Source organism: Nicotiana tabacum, chromosome 15, assembly GCF_000715075.1.
Source record: "Nicotiana tabacum cultivar K326 chromosome 15, ASM71507v2, whole genome shotgun sequence".
NCBI lineage: Eukaryota > Viridiplantae > Streptophyta > Magnoliopsida > Solanales > Solanaceae > Nicotiana > Nicotiana tabacum.
The window spans coordinates 98,932,163-98,947,453 of NC_134094.1; the positions used below are offsets into that span (position 1 = coordinate 98,932,163).

The window sequence follows — 15,291 nt, forward strand, 5'->3', positions numbered from 1 at the left end:
CATAATCATTTTCATAATCCCCATAAGGAGTTGTCTGTAACTACTATCATGTATTATCTTATAAAATTTTACTTTCTTTCACCAGTTCGTTATCGTAAAGCTAACCCGTGCAGTTTTTATATTAAATGGTACCCTCTGCCTAAAAACTTTGGTAAGCTTAATATCAACGAAGCCTTCAATCAAGCGACTCGCAGAGCAAGAGCAGCATGGATTTTTCGCAACTCCAACAATCACTGGATCCGTAGATTCACAACCAACTTAATCTGCTTCTCTGCTACTGAAGCTGAACTAGTAACACTTCGGCTAGGATTACAGTTAGCTAAGGATTTTAGCCTCTGGCCACTTCAAATAAAAAATGATTCGTAGGTACTATTCACCATGGTCGAACGTGGCAATAAACTTTACTTACCTATTATTTCTGACTGCAGGTCACTTATGTTTGAACTGGGTCGCGTGGAGCTTAGACATGCCTACCGAAAAGCTAATGATGTAGCAGATGCCTTCGCTAAGCATGGCATGAACCTCACTCCCTCACATGGACGACAACCATGGCATTTCTTATACTATTTATCTTCCCATCCCTTTGTTTATCAACTTTCAATAAGGACTGTTCTAAAAATTTAAACGTTCGAACAGTCTCAGCTTATAATACCTACAACTCTTATGTTACTTAATTTGTAATATAAGTCTCTTTATGAAAAATAAATAAATAAATAAATAATAATAATAATAATAAACCAACAATCTAGAATAATGTTGTCTCGAAGTTATGGAAAACTGATATCCTCTATATCTCAATTTATGTGTTTTATTTGTCTTTTTAATCTGTTTAAAAAAAAATGCCACTTTTTATATTGATTAGGTAACTCATTAAGTCCGATAATCTCATATTAAATGGTTAGATACTAGCAATAACCATAAAATTATTGTCAGTCAAAATAGTCGTATTACACAGATCGAATTATGACCTCTTGACCACTCATTTTTTTCCCACCATACCCTCGATAGTCAAAATTGGAGTTCATTTCGGTCATAGAAAATGCCATATGTTTTCAATTAAAAAATTCCAAGTTGCCTACATCTGGGGAATCAATTGTAATTCAGCCTCGTACTTATAACTGTCATCAACGGTTTACCACGGTCGGACCAGTCGAAGTCGTTTTTATCAAACAACTTTGAAACAGGGACTATAATCAAACTACGGTTGTTTTAGTTATTGTTTATTTATATTGAAGAACATATAGAGATAGAAAGAGAGGGTGAAAACTGAAAAAACAGACAAAAGAGAGAAAGGGGGAAGACAAAGGCGAGCTGATAAACTCGCTTTTTCTTCTTCTTTTTCATATTTCTATTTTCAACCCACATAATCTTTTTGATTCATTTATACAAATTTATCTCAAATTTTGTATTTTACATAGGTAGGCTCCACCCCCGTGTTGCACCATCCTCTCATCATTAATGCTCCTTTTTCCTTTTATGGACATCTTTTGATCAAAATTGTCTTTTCTTTTTGTTTGCAGTGGATTTTGGACCATATATTTAATAGGAATACTTATTATTTCCCTTTTTGGAGAATATATCCACACACAAAGAAAGATTCTGGTATGTTCTTCTTTTTTATTTTCTTCTTTCTGTTCGTTTTTCCAACATTTTTTCATGTTAATTATATTGAAATATGTAATCTTTATTGATTCGTAATCAAAACATGATTATGTTTAAGCTTTGGAGGTTTGATTCCAGCTGCATATTATCAACATGTGGATTAGCTTGGATTTGTTCAAGAATTCCAAGTTGGTTCTTTCTTCTTTTTATGGGGTGGGGTTTGGCGGGGGTGTAAAATTCAGAATTTGGTAAATTCATTTTGTGGGCATAAAACTAATTGACGTATCTGAGGTCCCCGTTTTATGGTTCTATAGTTTGCCTGGTGATATGAAACTTGTAACTTATCCTGTGAAAGTTTGCGATTAATCTCATAAAAGTGCAAGTTTTATGCTAATAAACAGCGAGCTCTTTGAGAATTGGCAAATCTTGTTTTAAGTATGGTTTGATTTTATGAGCTTGCTCGTTTCTGGTTCAATCCAATGATCATTTTGTTGGGTTTTTTCTTAAAGGGTGAATGGTAAATGTGAAAAAATTTCCCCTCTTCTCTATTATTTTTCCAAATAAACATAAGTGTCAAGTGTGATTTGCTCGGTTTGTTTAGTTTCTGAAGTTATGTGATTTGTAGTGCCGCTATCACATAATAGTTATCCCGTTCTATCCTGAGAGGAATTAATCCAAAACCTTGGACAACAGTGAGAGGATTAAATTTCTTAAGGATATACAAGCAACTTGTGGACTTGGAATTATTTTTCTGTTTTGTTTATTGAACTAATATTTCTTGGCTTCTCTAATTTTCTGATCTTGAACACAGTTTACTAACACATTGGTTACTTCTGGCATATATGTAGTTGTTGTAGGGAGCTTGATCAGCTTGATTGATAGTGTCTTTTCTATTTTCAAGTTCTATAGTTCACCTGGTGTTTGTTAGAGAGGTTACATATCTCCTAACTTTTTCTATGATTGATTTGTTAATTTCAAGGTCTCCACTTGTTTATTCGGAAATGGAAGACGCGAAAGATGTCAAGCAAAATGCTCCAGAATCCTCTCTTAAACCTGAAGTTTCCTCTCCGAACGAGGATCAATCACATATTGCAACTCAAACTAGCCAACATGCGAATGAAAATGCAAAATCCGAGACTCGGGAGCTAGCTGCGGATGCTTCTGAGCATGTAGAAGAGGCTTCTCACAGCTTGTCTTCAGAAAAGAGTGAGACTCAAACTTTAGTTTCAGCCTCTTCTATTAAATCTGATGAACCAACTGGTTCTAATGGTAGTGTTCACAATCAACTAAACAATACTTTTGATGAACCAAATGATGAGAGAGATGCTTCATTATTGTTAACTAGGAAATCAAATACATTGGCCATAAATGAGGAAAAAATAAAAGAAACTTCTGAACATATTCAATCTAACCATTCAGGAGCAGAAGCAAGTAACACTTCACTGCTTCATTTTCAAGATAATTCTCCTAGTAGTACCCAAAATGCTGTTGATTCCCCTTCTAGTTCTCCTCTCCAAGTGACAAAACCTGGAAATAACAATCATGTACAGCCATCGGATAACATCGGTCAGCCCCTAGCCAAGGCCCCCCCTCTCAAAATTAAGATCCCGGGACCCACTGCCCATTCTAAGCATCCTGAAAACTTTGACATAAACAAGGTTCAAATCGACACAGCAGCACCAATCGAATCTGTGAAACAGGCAGTTTCAAAGTTTGGAGGGATTGTCGACTGGAAGGCTCATCGGCAACAGACATTGGAGGTAATCTCTCCAACCCTTTAGATTACACTATTTGATTCTTGATTTAGATAGCCAAATTGCGTGCATTAGATGGGTGTCTTCTAGACAATTTTATATTATGATTCTGTTTGACGTATCATTCTTTCTGGTAAGTCCACGTGACTGTGTGACACAAGTAGTGTCTCCTTAGCTTATATATGCACAGAGGCGGAGTCAGGATTTCAACCTTATGGGTTCTGGATTTTGGGACCACGACTTCGAGTGTTAATGACTGGGTTCTAGATTTAATATTTTACATATTTCATAAATTCAAATCACCAAACACACTGTTGGAGCAAAAGCAATTGAGTTCGGCCGAACCCATAGGTCGGCTTGTGCCTCCGCCCCTATATATGCACTTGTATCTACTTTATGTTTACATGCAACTTGGTGGACATCTATTACACTACTTCCTCAGGTGTTAAGTGGTTGTAATTTCTCTAGGATTCTCCCAGTTTTGTGTTATTTTACTCTTGACTTTTAAAGTTTGCTTTTTTGTTCTTTGTTTGTGCAGAGACGGAATCTTGTTGAGCAAGAGCTAGCAAAAGTACAGGAGGAGATCCCGTTGTATAAGAAACAGGCGCAGGATGCAGAAGATACAAAACTGCTTATTTTGAAAGAACTAGAGAGCACTAAGAGACTCATAGAAGAGTTAAAGCTAAACCTAGAGAGAGCACATACAGAAGAGCAACAAGCAAAACAGGATTCAGAACTTGCCAAGCTCAGGGTAGAAGAGTTGGAGCGTGGGATAGCTGATGACACTAGTATTGCTGCCAAAGCACAGCTTGAAGTTGCCAGAGCCAGGCATGAAGCTGCAGTTTCTGAGCTTACAAATGTGAATTCTGAATTAGAAGTTCTCCGTAAAGATTATGCTTTATTGGTGTCTGAAAAAGATGTTGCCGTCAAAAAAGCAGAAGAAGCTGTTTCGGCATCAAAAGAAGTTGACAAGACAGTGGAGGATTTGACTATTGAGCTCATCAACACGAAGGAATCTTTGGAGGCTGCACACGCTGGACATCTGGAGGCAGAGGAACACAGAATTGGAGCAGCTATGGCGAGAGAGCAAAATACATTAAACTGGGAGAAAGAACTGAAGCAGGCAGAAGAGGAGCTTGAGAGGTTAAACCAACAAATTTTGTCTGCAAAGGATCTTAAAGCAAAATTAGATACTGCTTCAGCTTTGCTACAAGATCTCAATGCTGAGTTGGCAGCTTATATGGAATCAAAGTTGAAAGAGGAGGCTGATGAAGAAGGGAGCTTGAAAGTAGAGCTGTTAGAGCCCGAGAAAAGAACTCATTATGAGATACAATTAGCAGTGGCATCGGCTAAGAGAGAACTTGAAGAAGTGAAGCTCAACATTGAGAAAGCAACAGCTGAAATAGAATGCCTGAAACTAGCAGCAGCTTCCTTGAAGTCTGAATTGGAAAAGGAAAAATCAGAACTAGCTGCCGTACAACAGAGAGAAGGAATGGCAGCAATTGTTGTTGCATCTCTTGAAGCTGAGTTGAACAGGACAAAGTCAGAGATTACCCTTTTGCGGACGAAGGAAAAAGAAGCAAGAGAAAAGATGGTGGAGCTGCCCAATCAACTGCAAGAGGCAGCAGAAGAGGCCGATCGCGCAAAGTCACTTGCTCAAATGGCTCGTGAAGAGCTGAGGAAGGCGAAGGAAGAGGCAGAGCAAGCAAAGGCAGCAGCTAGTACCATGGAAAGTAGACTGCTTGCAGCTAAAAAAGAGATAGAGGCTGCAAAAGCTTCAGAGAAGTTGGCACTAGCAGCTATCACTGCTCTACAAGAGAATGACTCAACCCGAAGCACCAACGATGAAGTAACACTTTCTCTGAAAGAGTATTATGAACTCAGCAAGCAGGCCCACGAGGCAGAGGAACAAGCTAACATGAGGGTGACTGCTGCTATCTCCCAAATAGAAGTAGCCAAGGAATCAGAGTTGAGTAGTCTAAACAGGCTCGAGGAGGTTAATTGTGAGATGACTGAAAGAAAGGAAGCACTGGAAATCGCACAGCAGAAGGCCGAGAAAGCCAAGGAAGGAAAATTGGCAGCAGAGCAAGAGCTGAGGAAATGGAGAGCGGAGCATGAGCAAAGACGGAAAGCTGGTGTATCTGTTCTACCAGTAAACAAAACAAGGAACCCAAGAATGAGTGTTGGGGAGAGTAAAGAATCAAAAACTTCTGAACATGCACAAGAGGATGCAGTACTTCATCAAAGCTCAAGTCCAAAAGAATATGTTCAAACAACCAACACTGAAACTGATTCATCTCCAGAAGTGAGGATCCCAAAGAAAAAGAAGAAGTCCTTCTTCCCGCGCATCTTTATGTTTCTGGGCAGAAAGAAAGCACAGGCCAAGGCAAGATGATGATCTCTGCTGTTTCACAACATCTTGTCATTGTTTACTATCGCTGCTCCATTTTTCTTGGTTTGAGAAGGGTAAATACTTGTAGAATATTTATTGCATATGCTGAGGTGTTTTATGTACAGTACTGAATTAATTCTCACTTTCTGGATCGCAGATTATAGAGGGCAATAAGTTTGTCATAGGTTTGGCTATCTCAATGAGCCTTTGCCTATTAAAGTTGTTGGCGGCTTCAAATGTGTACTCCAGCTAGTTCTGCAAAAAGCTAGCAGCAATTCAAAAGTTTGGCCTCCTGAAGATATGGGTTCAAATGTGCAGTTATGTTGTCCATTTCTCAGGGATAGTAATACCTTCGTAATTTGATGTAATTACACTCTACCTAATTCTGTGATTTGAAAAATCATCCTAAGATCCCCTGGCTTTTAATCTTTGTGTTGAAACCATATGCTATGCCTAATATTTTCCCAATTGACCATAATCTCTATTACAGGTCCTGCAATTATTATACATCCAGAAATGAATATATAATATATAAGTTATTATATAAGGTTGCTCTGCTTCACTGAATGGCCATTATATGATTGACATTGCGCATGTTAATAATAGGGATGGTGTCTCTACAGTGAGTTTGATCTAACTTTGGGACCTCAGTAACTTATATTACCACACAAAAATTCCAATGGCGATTTTAATTAGTTCAGGTATCGATCACTGATGCTTACAGACAAATTTTATCACATCTGAATTGCAGAATCTAAATACAGTCTAATTTTCCATGTACCTAGAACCATCTCTAGGTATTCAACATTTCACAACTAGTCTTCCAAAAAGTTAGTAGATTCAGGAATCCAACATCACATTAACCATAGTATTTTAAACAAAACTGATATTTCCCCAAAATGTTTTTTGATTGAATTGAGCCATGTATATGTTTGCCTGTACATTTACCATTACATGGTGAAGGCCAGAAAGTGCAAAAGGAAACGCAAAAATTGTGTGAAAATTAATACTGACTGTTTATTCCCTTTTTTATACACATGCAATCTGTGCTTAATCTCCTCAGTAGAAAGGACATGCCAAGGGGACCCAAAGTCAGCTGTTCCTCTTTTGGTCGTCCTCCTTTGTTGCGTCTTGTAAGTCTACATGGCCTGTCACGAAAACAGAACATGAAAGCTCATCAGCTTTCAGCTGTTAAATAGAACTCCAAGATAACATGTAATCTTTTTATGGATGTCATAGGAGGCTGAGCAACTTATATAGAAATAGGAGTAAAAGAGAATATTTAGAACAATTGGTTTTGGGGGGGGGGCATCATTCAGAGGACTTTTTGGGATAAATCTGCAGGAGCGGTAGCATCATCTTCCATCCGCCAAAATATTGTCACCCTTATGAAGTGTGCAGTGGTGATATAAACATCACTTAACCAAGTCAAAAAGCTTCATGTAGCATTTGTAAAAATCAAGACTAATAGCAGTTCAAAGGGGTGCCTCGGAGATTAAATCAAACTACCATACCATTTTGTCATGAAAATCTAATCTATTTTAGATGTTTAGCAAAAGTTACTGAAGGACTCTATGCAAAAGAACGTTAACTAGACATGGTGATCCCCATTTATAGAACTCATTGAGCAGCAAACTAGATACATACAGTGCTCTTCTACCTGTTCATCAGAGATATTCCTCATATAGTCCTTAACCTCTTGTTTGTTTTTAAATCCAAACTATCTAGTTCAAGATCATATGATACGGTAGAAACTTAGGTTCAGCAGCAATCATCTCATAGTTCAAACTGCAAAAAGTATATGTTAAATCATGTAAAGTTACCGTACCAAATAATGAAACTAAAGATGGAGGAGGCTTCGATCCATTTGAACTCGTGTCTATCCCTGCACGATGAAGATGTTCCTTTGAATTAGAGGTAGATAAATAGTATAGAGACAGTAATTGCAACAAAAGACAGTATAGTTAAAATGACGTCACTGATGTAGACGGCTAAGCATGGGAACAGTTTGACTACTTTGAGATAATCTGATGCTGATAACATAACATATTTCATGTTTGTTATTTAAGTAGTTACCTTGTTGCCTTTCACAAATAAAGTAGTTTCATAAGGAACCTGATATGTTCTAACTAATATGTCACAGCTAAAAATTGAGGAATTTAATTCTAGGCAGCGATGTTCTGAAAGTGGGGCACCTGAAGTTTCAGCTGATTTAAGGATGTCTGATTTCTTGAAAGTGTATCCAATGAAATTGGCATCTTTTGATGTTAACATCTGCATGTTGGAATCAACAAGTTAGGAATTGTTTCTTGGTATGACTAAATAATGAAACTAAATAGAAGATTGTCCAGTATATACTAGTTAAATTAAGGAATCAAAGTCTTTAGATAAGGAAAATACTAACTCTAAAAGTCTTAAATAAGAAACATGCACAAGTTACAAACCCCTTCTCAAGAATCTCTGCAACAGGTTACTGATATGGTCTCACCAGGACAAGCATAAACTTCCAAAATATTAGGATAATCAGTATTATGCTCATGCTTAAATTCTAGCATAGAATTTTGTTTTCTATAGTTTTTATTTTTTACTTTTTTGAGGGCATTGAGTGAAGTAATGCATTGTGAAAAGTAATCATTACCTTTCGCCAGGGTCCCACTCTTGGTGCTGTTGATTGTGCATCTTCTACCTATAAGTGAAAAGTGAGCATATGTAAAGGGAAAAGAATGTTGTTTAAGGAAAATCTCATATAAACCTGCTTTGAAATAAAAGGAGCATATCACTTTAAGAAAGACACTGAAATTCTGAGATCTCCGGAATTTGAGAATTTACATTGGTCAATTTTGAGCACAACCGACTAATGGAAGTGAAAAGCAAAAGAATGACTTCATAAGAAGCTGAAAGGGAGATATCTGTTGATAGTACTCGGAAATACCAAAGATTCAACCGTGCAAGTAAGTGCACAAGTGATGGGTGAATTAGTTGAATTGCATATCGAAGTTACTAAGCTAAAGAAAAGGCGGAGCATATCTTCTTCATTGTTGGGCTACGCGGAGAGAAGAGAAATGTAACAAAGTTGATATACATATATATGAGAAAAATGTCACACTCATATATGGCTCATGGATCATGAGGTAAAAGGATGACTTCTAACTGACCTCATCATTGTCATGAGCGTTAATTTACAACTACTAAATCCTCTCTAGAAAGTCAAATTAATGCAATAAGTGATCTATAAGCAGAAATACTCACTTCAGGAAACTTCTCGAAATTCTGAGTGTCTAGTTCTCCAGTAACAATGGGCTTGTAGGCAGCTTCCATTTCGTAAAGCGCATCCCACTTAGTTCCTGTGAACCAAGGATGAGCCTGAAAACGTATTCGCAAGGTAAGAAGAAGAAAACCACATGCATGGAGGCAGCATGACCACTGAGCATGCTAATTTGTACCAAATCTTTGACAAGACGATCTAATCTCATCAATGATAGAGGAGGGAAAATGTATTCCATTAGTGAAAAAGCAAAATATAATTCAAAGAGAGCAAGAAGCATATTTCGTTTTTATTTGTTTGAAGAGTGTCTGCACAGTCAATTGGACCTAATCCATTCCTTTAGTGGCATTTACCTTTATTTCTTCCACTCCTCTGGTCCCCAATCTTGATTCAACATCACACAATAAACGACAGATCAGATCCTTAGCCTCATCTGGTACTTTTGGTTCATCCGGGAATTTCAAGCATGCTCTCCAATTGATAATCTGATACATAAAAAGAAATTTGACACATCAAACAAAGATGATGGATACTTGTAAAAGCTAATAGGATGTCTGACACAAATTTGAAACTCATTCCTCTTGTCCAAAAAGATGTTCAAAGCTATGTTGTTGCGGACTCTCCAAAATGCTGCCGCACCCGTGTCGGATCCTCCAAAAATGCACTACTTTTGGAGGATCAGACACACACCCGGCAATATTTTCAGAGAGTCCGACCAACATAGGTTCAAAGAATTCTTATTTAAAAAATGTCCAAAGAATTGAGAAATCAATCATTTCTGAACCATGACCTTTTTGAGAATTTTCGTTTACAAAAGTTGTCTTGACCAAAGTTGTCGATCATTCTAGAGTCCCTGTGTGAAAGGAGTTATCTTATTTTCACCATAAAATACAAAAGAATATTGAAGTACCTTGCGACATGTCATTCTTGGATCTTCTGAACAGAAGGGAGGATAACCTACAAGCATCTCATACAAGATTGCCCCCAATGACCACCAATCGCATTCCATTCCATATCCTTTTTTCAACAAAACCTCGGGTGCCATATAATCGAGAGTTCCCACAGTAGAATATGCCTACAAAAGAGTTTCACTTATAGTTGATTATATTCAACGATTATTATGGCTAAATCAATCAACGAAGAAACCAAATAGAAGCATTTTCAGTACAGGTAATTCATATGCAGACACAATAATGGAAAAATGTAGTACTAAAATGAGGATACCAAGGCACGACGATTGCGTTTCCATTGTTGTAATTGGTCTTTTTGCATTAACCACGGAGCACTATCACTAACGGCAGTCACACTTATGGACTCCTGAGTTGTCAGATCTTCATCTTCCAACAGTGATGAGTATTTGTTTTCCAGTGGTTTACATAAACCGAAATCAGAAAGCTTTAGATGTCCATTTCTGTCCAGTATAAGGTTATCAGGCTTAATATCCCTGAAAGCAAAATAAATCCTGAATCAGCTGCACACTGGAATCATAGAGTAAGCCTACTAATGTTTGCATATGTACAAGAACAGATAATGGCATAAAATGTAGCATCAATATCCACATCAAAATGTTCAATTGACCCTCGCATAATGAACTTATGCTCAACGATCTCTGAGCCTGATGTGAGTGAGAGAGAGAGAGAGAGAGTGGGGAGGACAAAGGGCCTCGAGAGGAACTTGTGGTAAACAGATAAATGTTTTCTGAATGGATAGTAACTTCTTTAAGAGAAATTTTCACTTCCATGATACTCCATAGGAACAGAAAACTCTCTACCAACAGAAAGCCTGGAAACAGACAAGTTCGTTCTCTCATTTACACAGGTTGTTTGGATGGTTGTTATGTATCGTTTCATAATGTATCGTACAATATTGTATTGTATTGTACTGTATCATTTTGATGTATACAATATTTGATAGATTGTATTGTTTGTTGTCGTTTCATGATGTCATGCACCAACAATATGAAGAATAAACTTGCAATATTACAAAGAAAATGTATGATATGAGGTATAATTATTATATAAAAAGGTAGGGTAAATGATAAAAATGATTATTATTTAATAATAAAGAAGGTCAAGATGAAAGAAAAAATAAGGTTACGACGCGACCACACCAAATCGGTCGTTCCATAAAGTGACACTTTTTGTTGTTTCGTAACGACAGATTTAACGATACGATACAATAAAATTTAAGTAACAATCAAAACAAACATTGTATTTAACGTAACAATACGATACAATACAACATGTAACAACCATCCAAACAAGTTGTTACTAAAGCTAATATAGATGCATGTATTTGCAGATACTTTTATATAATATGGTGAATCGAAATGTAACATGCAAGACTGCAGAAAAAGCCAATTCATGCATTGTTCAGATACCTGTGCACATAATTGTGCTGATGAATAGAATGAATTGCTAAAATACTTTCTGCCATATAGAACCGTGCGACATCTTCAGAAAGAATATCTTCTCTCATCAGTAAGGTCATAATGTCACCACCAGGTAAATATTCCATGATAAGGTACAAGAAATCTGAATCTTGAAAAGAATAGAAGAGTTTCACTATGCACCGACTATCAACCTCTACTAGCAAATTCCTCTCAGATCTGACATGCTCAACCTAAAATAACCACATGAAGTTTATTTATATCAGCGTACTTGAATATTAAAATTGTAGACATGGAATTTACCATAGAATTTGTAAACAGATTAGTGTAGAATGTCGGTAATTGCAATTGTACACACGATATTCATAAACCTAAATCTGTAGCTACTCTTTAGTTCACTTACGCTAAAATAGTATGAGAAGGAGAAGACTTATTCCAATTTGGGCACCTCACTCTCTATGTTACTAAATCTGTGGTCAAGTGTTATTAATTTAGTTTCATTTCTGCTATTGATTAGTCCAGTCTTAAAAATTCTTTTGCAATAAGTTTGAAAACCTACTCCATGTGAGCAATTTAAAAGGACAGCTTCTACACGATGATATTTAGTGATACTTTCAAACGGATATATTAGAAGATTATATCCTTATGTACCCTAACTGTGCTTCTCTAACTAACTAATATGTTCGATACTGCCGTACAAGAAACATGCTGATTAGAAAATTCTTCAACCAGATTCTGCAAAAAGTTCTATATAAATTTCTGTAAATAACAGTATTTCGTTATATCATCAATGTCTCACCTGTCCCCGACTAAGCATCTCTGATTTCTTCAACTTCTTCATGGCAAAAACCTCACCAGTACTTTTGGATCGACATAGTCTAACCTGCATTAAGTAATCAGATCATGTAAGAAAATCATTTCATGTGAAATCTGTTTTTATCTGTGTCCATATGTCAACATTGCGTAATTAGGTGTCTTAATATGCTAAGGCAATAGAGCTCTAACTGAAAGTAGAGTTTGAAGACGTTTAAGTTCACATTCAAGGATAAGCATAGATCTCGTATTTATGGCATATAGCTTATGCTAAATTAATGAGTTCCTCCTCCTTGACAAACATTACAAGGGGAAAAAAAACATAAAGCTTAGAACAAATGAGAACACAAAAGAAACTCTTGCCACACACTATTCACGTGGGGAAAAAAGGGAATTGATGCAGTTTTAAAGATCAGATAGATCAGCTATCAGGTATCCGAGCAGATATCCCATTTGATATCATCAGAAAACATTGTGGAAACAACCAGTAAGAGAAGGAGATGCGTGTGTGCTTCTCCACTGCCATGTCAGAGCGAAAGTCTTAAAATAGCATCACGAGAAATATGATGTGCAGATATTTCTCCAGATGCTCAGTCTACCAGTAAACTGATCTCTCTTAATCTATCATCTTGTTTAATCAATTAAACTTCCTTAATAGAGATGATCAGCTTGGGACGATATGCAAATTAAGATCTTCTATATCTGTCTATATGAATAAGTTACACATCTCTTTGGTCGCGACTAGTGCAAAGTAACAAGTTTTGGCTATCATAAGTTGCTCAGCCTAGATGATCTTTATTTTTGATGTTTAATAACTTGCAATGGCACAAACTTTAGCCTTAATAATCACTTAATAGGAAAAACTAAGACATACTTTAAGTCACTCCGATCGAACAGGGTCATCTGATTTGTCGATCCATGCATCTAATCAGCAATAAATTACTAAATCAATCAACCAATGAACTATGCCCCATTTCCCAACTAATTAAGATCGGCTGTACGAATCCTCTATATGGATTCTGTTCTATTATGCATCTAATACAATTCCCATCCGGCCATCTTTTTAAGTAAATTTATATCATAAAAACATGAATTATAAGAAAATAATTTTGTGAAATAGAGTTGTAAAAAAGACAATGTACCTCACCAAATGCGCCTTTACCAATGACAGTCAACAGTTCAAAGTCATCAATGCCAACTTTATGCCTCTGCAATCTCATGTACTCAGTTTCCCTCCTCTCCAAATTTCTAAGCATCTTCTCTTGCTCCTCATCCGGTATCTGTGCTTCTTGCGCCTTCCTCTGCAACGCTCTTCGCCTGAAAAAAACACAACAAACCATAACAAAAAACAATATAAATTCAAACCCCATGTCAACACAAATAAACTACACTACAGTATTGTGTAAATGCAGGCAAGTAAAGAAAAAAAAAAGAACCTTTCTAAGCGATCTTGTAAGCCTTGAAGATAGTTCTTGTAATGATTCTCAATGATCTGCTTAGCAGCAGCTGATTTTTGACGAGTCACTGGTGATGAAACAGAGAATTCTGGCTCCAAAGAATTGAACACCTGCTCAGGCTTATTCATGTCAGCACCCTCCATTGATCCAAACTAAAGTTCCCAGATCTCAAATTGAAAGAAAATATTAGAAAGAAGAAAACAAAAAAAAGTAAAGGGGGTGTTTTGTATCAATTCTTGGAGGTTCTATAACCAAAAAAAAAAAAAGGATTCAAGATTTAGAGTAGGTGGTTTATAGTGACAGTAAATTCAAGTTAAGAAAAGACTAAATTTGTCTCTTTCTGTAACATTGTTATAAGTGGTAAAGAAGTAAAAGGAAAGAAGAAAATTTTGAGAGTGAGTGAAGGGGGAAGTACGAGGCAAATTGAAGAGAGTAATAAAGAAGTGGGTGTTTGTTGTCAGTGTCAGCACTCAGCAAGTTCGTCTGCTGCATAAGAGTTAAGACATTGTCGGGAGAAGTAGTAGTGTGTAATAGAAAGAGAGAGAGATGAGATGGAAATTTTGACAGTATTTGGTGGGCTGTCAACTGACAATGTGTATATGAATTAGCTGTAAGCTGTGTGTGATGGGAATTTGCTGGGAATGGAGTGATAGTGACGGAAATAATATCGACTTGTACTTTATAAGTGAAAAGAATGTGAGAAGGAAGAACAAACCTCGGAAGCATTTTGAGGACCTCTTTCACCTATCACAATATCATTTATTTTTCCTTTTTTTTTGTTTGATCTAATAATGGGTTCATCAACAACAAGGACAAATTCGGTCTAATTTCACAAGGACATTTATTCCTAAATACTAGTATTTGGTTGCATAGTACAAATTTATGTATATATATTCTAAATATATTCGATTGAGCTATAAATTTGAAATTAAATTAAAAAAAAAAATTAGTATTATTGCATATCCTTAATACTACCTCTGATGAATGAAGTCATCGTACTATGTTACATTTTTCAATCGTCATCCTATCAATTAAAATTTTTCTTTCTAAACTACGTAAGCCATATTTTTTTTAATTTCATGTACATGTCAACCAAAAACATTGTAATGGTTTATGTATATGTCAACCAAAAATGTTGTAATAATCACTACCACAAAGCGTAATTACCTTTCTTGTTTAAGGGCAAATATTAAAATATTTTATAAAACAATAATAAATTCCAGTGTAGATATTTTAAAAATATTTGTTTGGAGTTTAAAAAAGAAACAAAAGTATACAATTTGTTCAATAAGGGACGAAAATAGCTAAAAGAACTATGCCCTTTCATTTTTCGATGTCAACCTCTGAACATGAGACCATGAACATCTACATTTTTAGCAATTTCTATTCACTTTTTCTTTCAAAATCCACTACCTTATCAAATCAGAGAATATAGTATTTTTAATCATAATATGCAATGCTATATATACTAAGATCATGATTTGTCCTTGTTTACCCGAAAAAATGGATAGAGTTGAATTTATACTTAATTTTAAGGATACGTGGTGTAACTTAGCACAAATCGAAAAATAAGTAGAAATATATTGAGTATTGACTGTATAAAGAATGAAATACAACCA

General features: G+C 36.1%; 2 protein-coding genes across 5 annotated transcripts; one reads left to right on the forward strand and one right to left on the reverse strand.

Moving 5' to 3' along the window:
* Positions 1-1,255: 1,255 nt before the first annotated feature.
* LOC107789378 (protein WEAK CHLOROPLAST MOVEMENT UNDER BLUE LIGHT 1) lies at positions 1,256-6,223 on the forward strand. Of its 4 annotated transcripts, none has more exons than XR_012699371.1 (5): positions 1,256-1,418; positions 1,521-1,602; positions 2,582-3,362; positions 3,895-5,822; positions 5,906-6,223. XR_012699371.1 is itself a non-coding variant. In XM_016611173.2 (5 exons), the coding sequence occupies exons 3-5, from the start codon at positions 2,604-2,606 to the stop codon at positions 5,999-6,001; spliced, it is 2,703 nt and encodes a 900-aa protein (XP_016466659.1). In that variant the 5' UTR covers positions 1,256-1,418; positions 1,521-1,602; positions 2,582-2,603; the 3' UTR covers positions 6,002-6,223. The 4 variants fall into 4 exon arrangements, 2 of the variants coding, with proteins under 2 accessions (XP_016466659.1, XP_016466658.1); XM_016611173.2 differs by having other exon boundaries at positions 3,895-5,742; XR_001648832.2 differs by lacking the exon at positions 1,256-1,418 and having other exon boundaries at positions 1,595-1,790.
* Positions 6,224-6,637: 414 nt separating this feature from the next.
* Positions 6,638-14,265, reverse strand: LOC107789377 (uncharacterized). The gene is made up of 12 exons (XM_016611171.2): positions 13,652-14,265; positions 13,358-13,532; positions 12,202-12,285; positions 11,394-11,635; positions 10,238-10,457; positions 9,924-10,088; positions 9,367-9,498; positions 8,998-9,111; positions 8,387-8,434; positions 7,944-8,022; positions 7,577-7,633; positions 6,638-6,896 (listed from the first exon to the last, which is right to left on the reverse strand). The coding sequence occupies exons 1-12, from the start codon at positions 13,813-13,815 to the stop codon at positions 6,841-6,843; spliced, it is 1,536 nt and encodes a 511-aa protein (XP_016466657.1). The 5' UTR covers positions 13,816-14,265; the 3' UTR covers positions 6,638-6,840.
* Between the last annotated feature and the right edge of the window lie 1,026 nt (positions 14,266-15,291).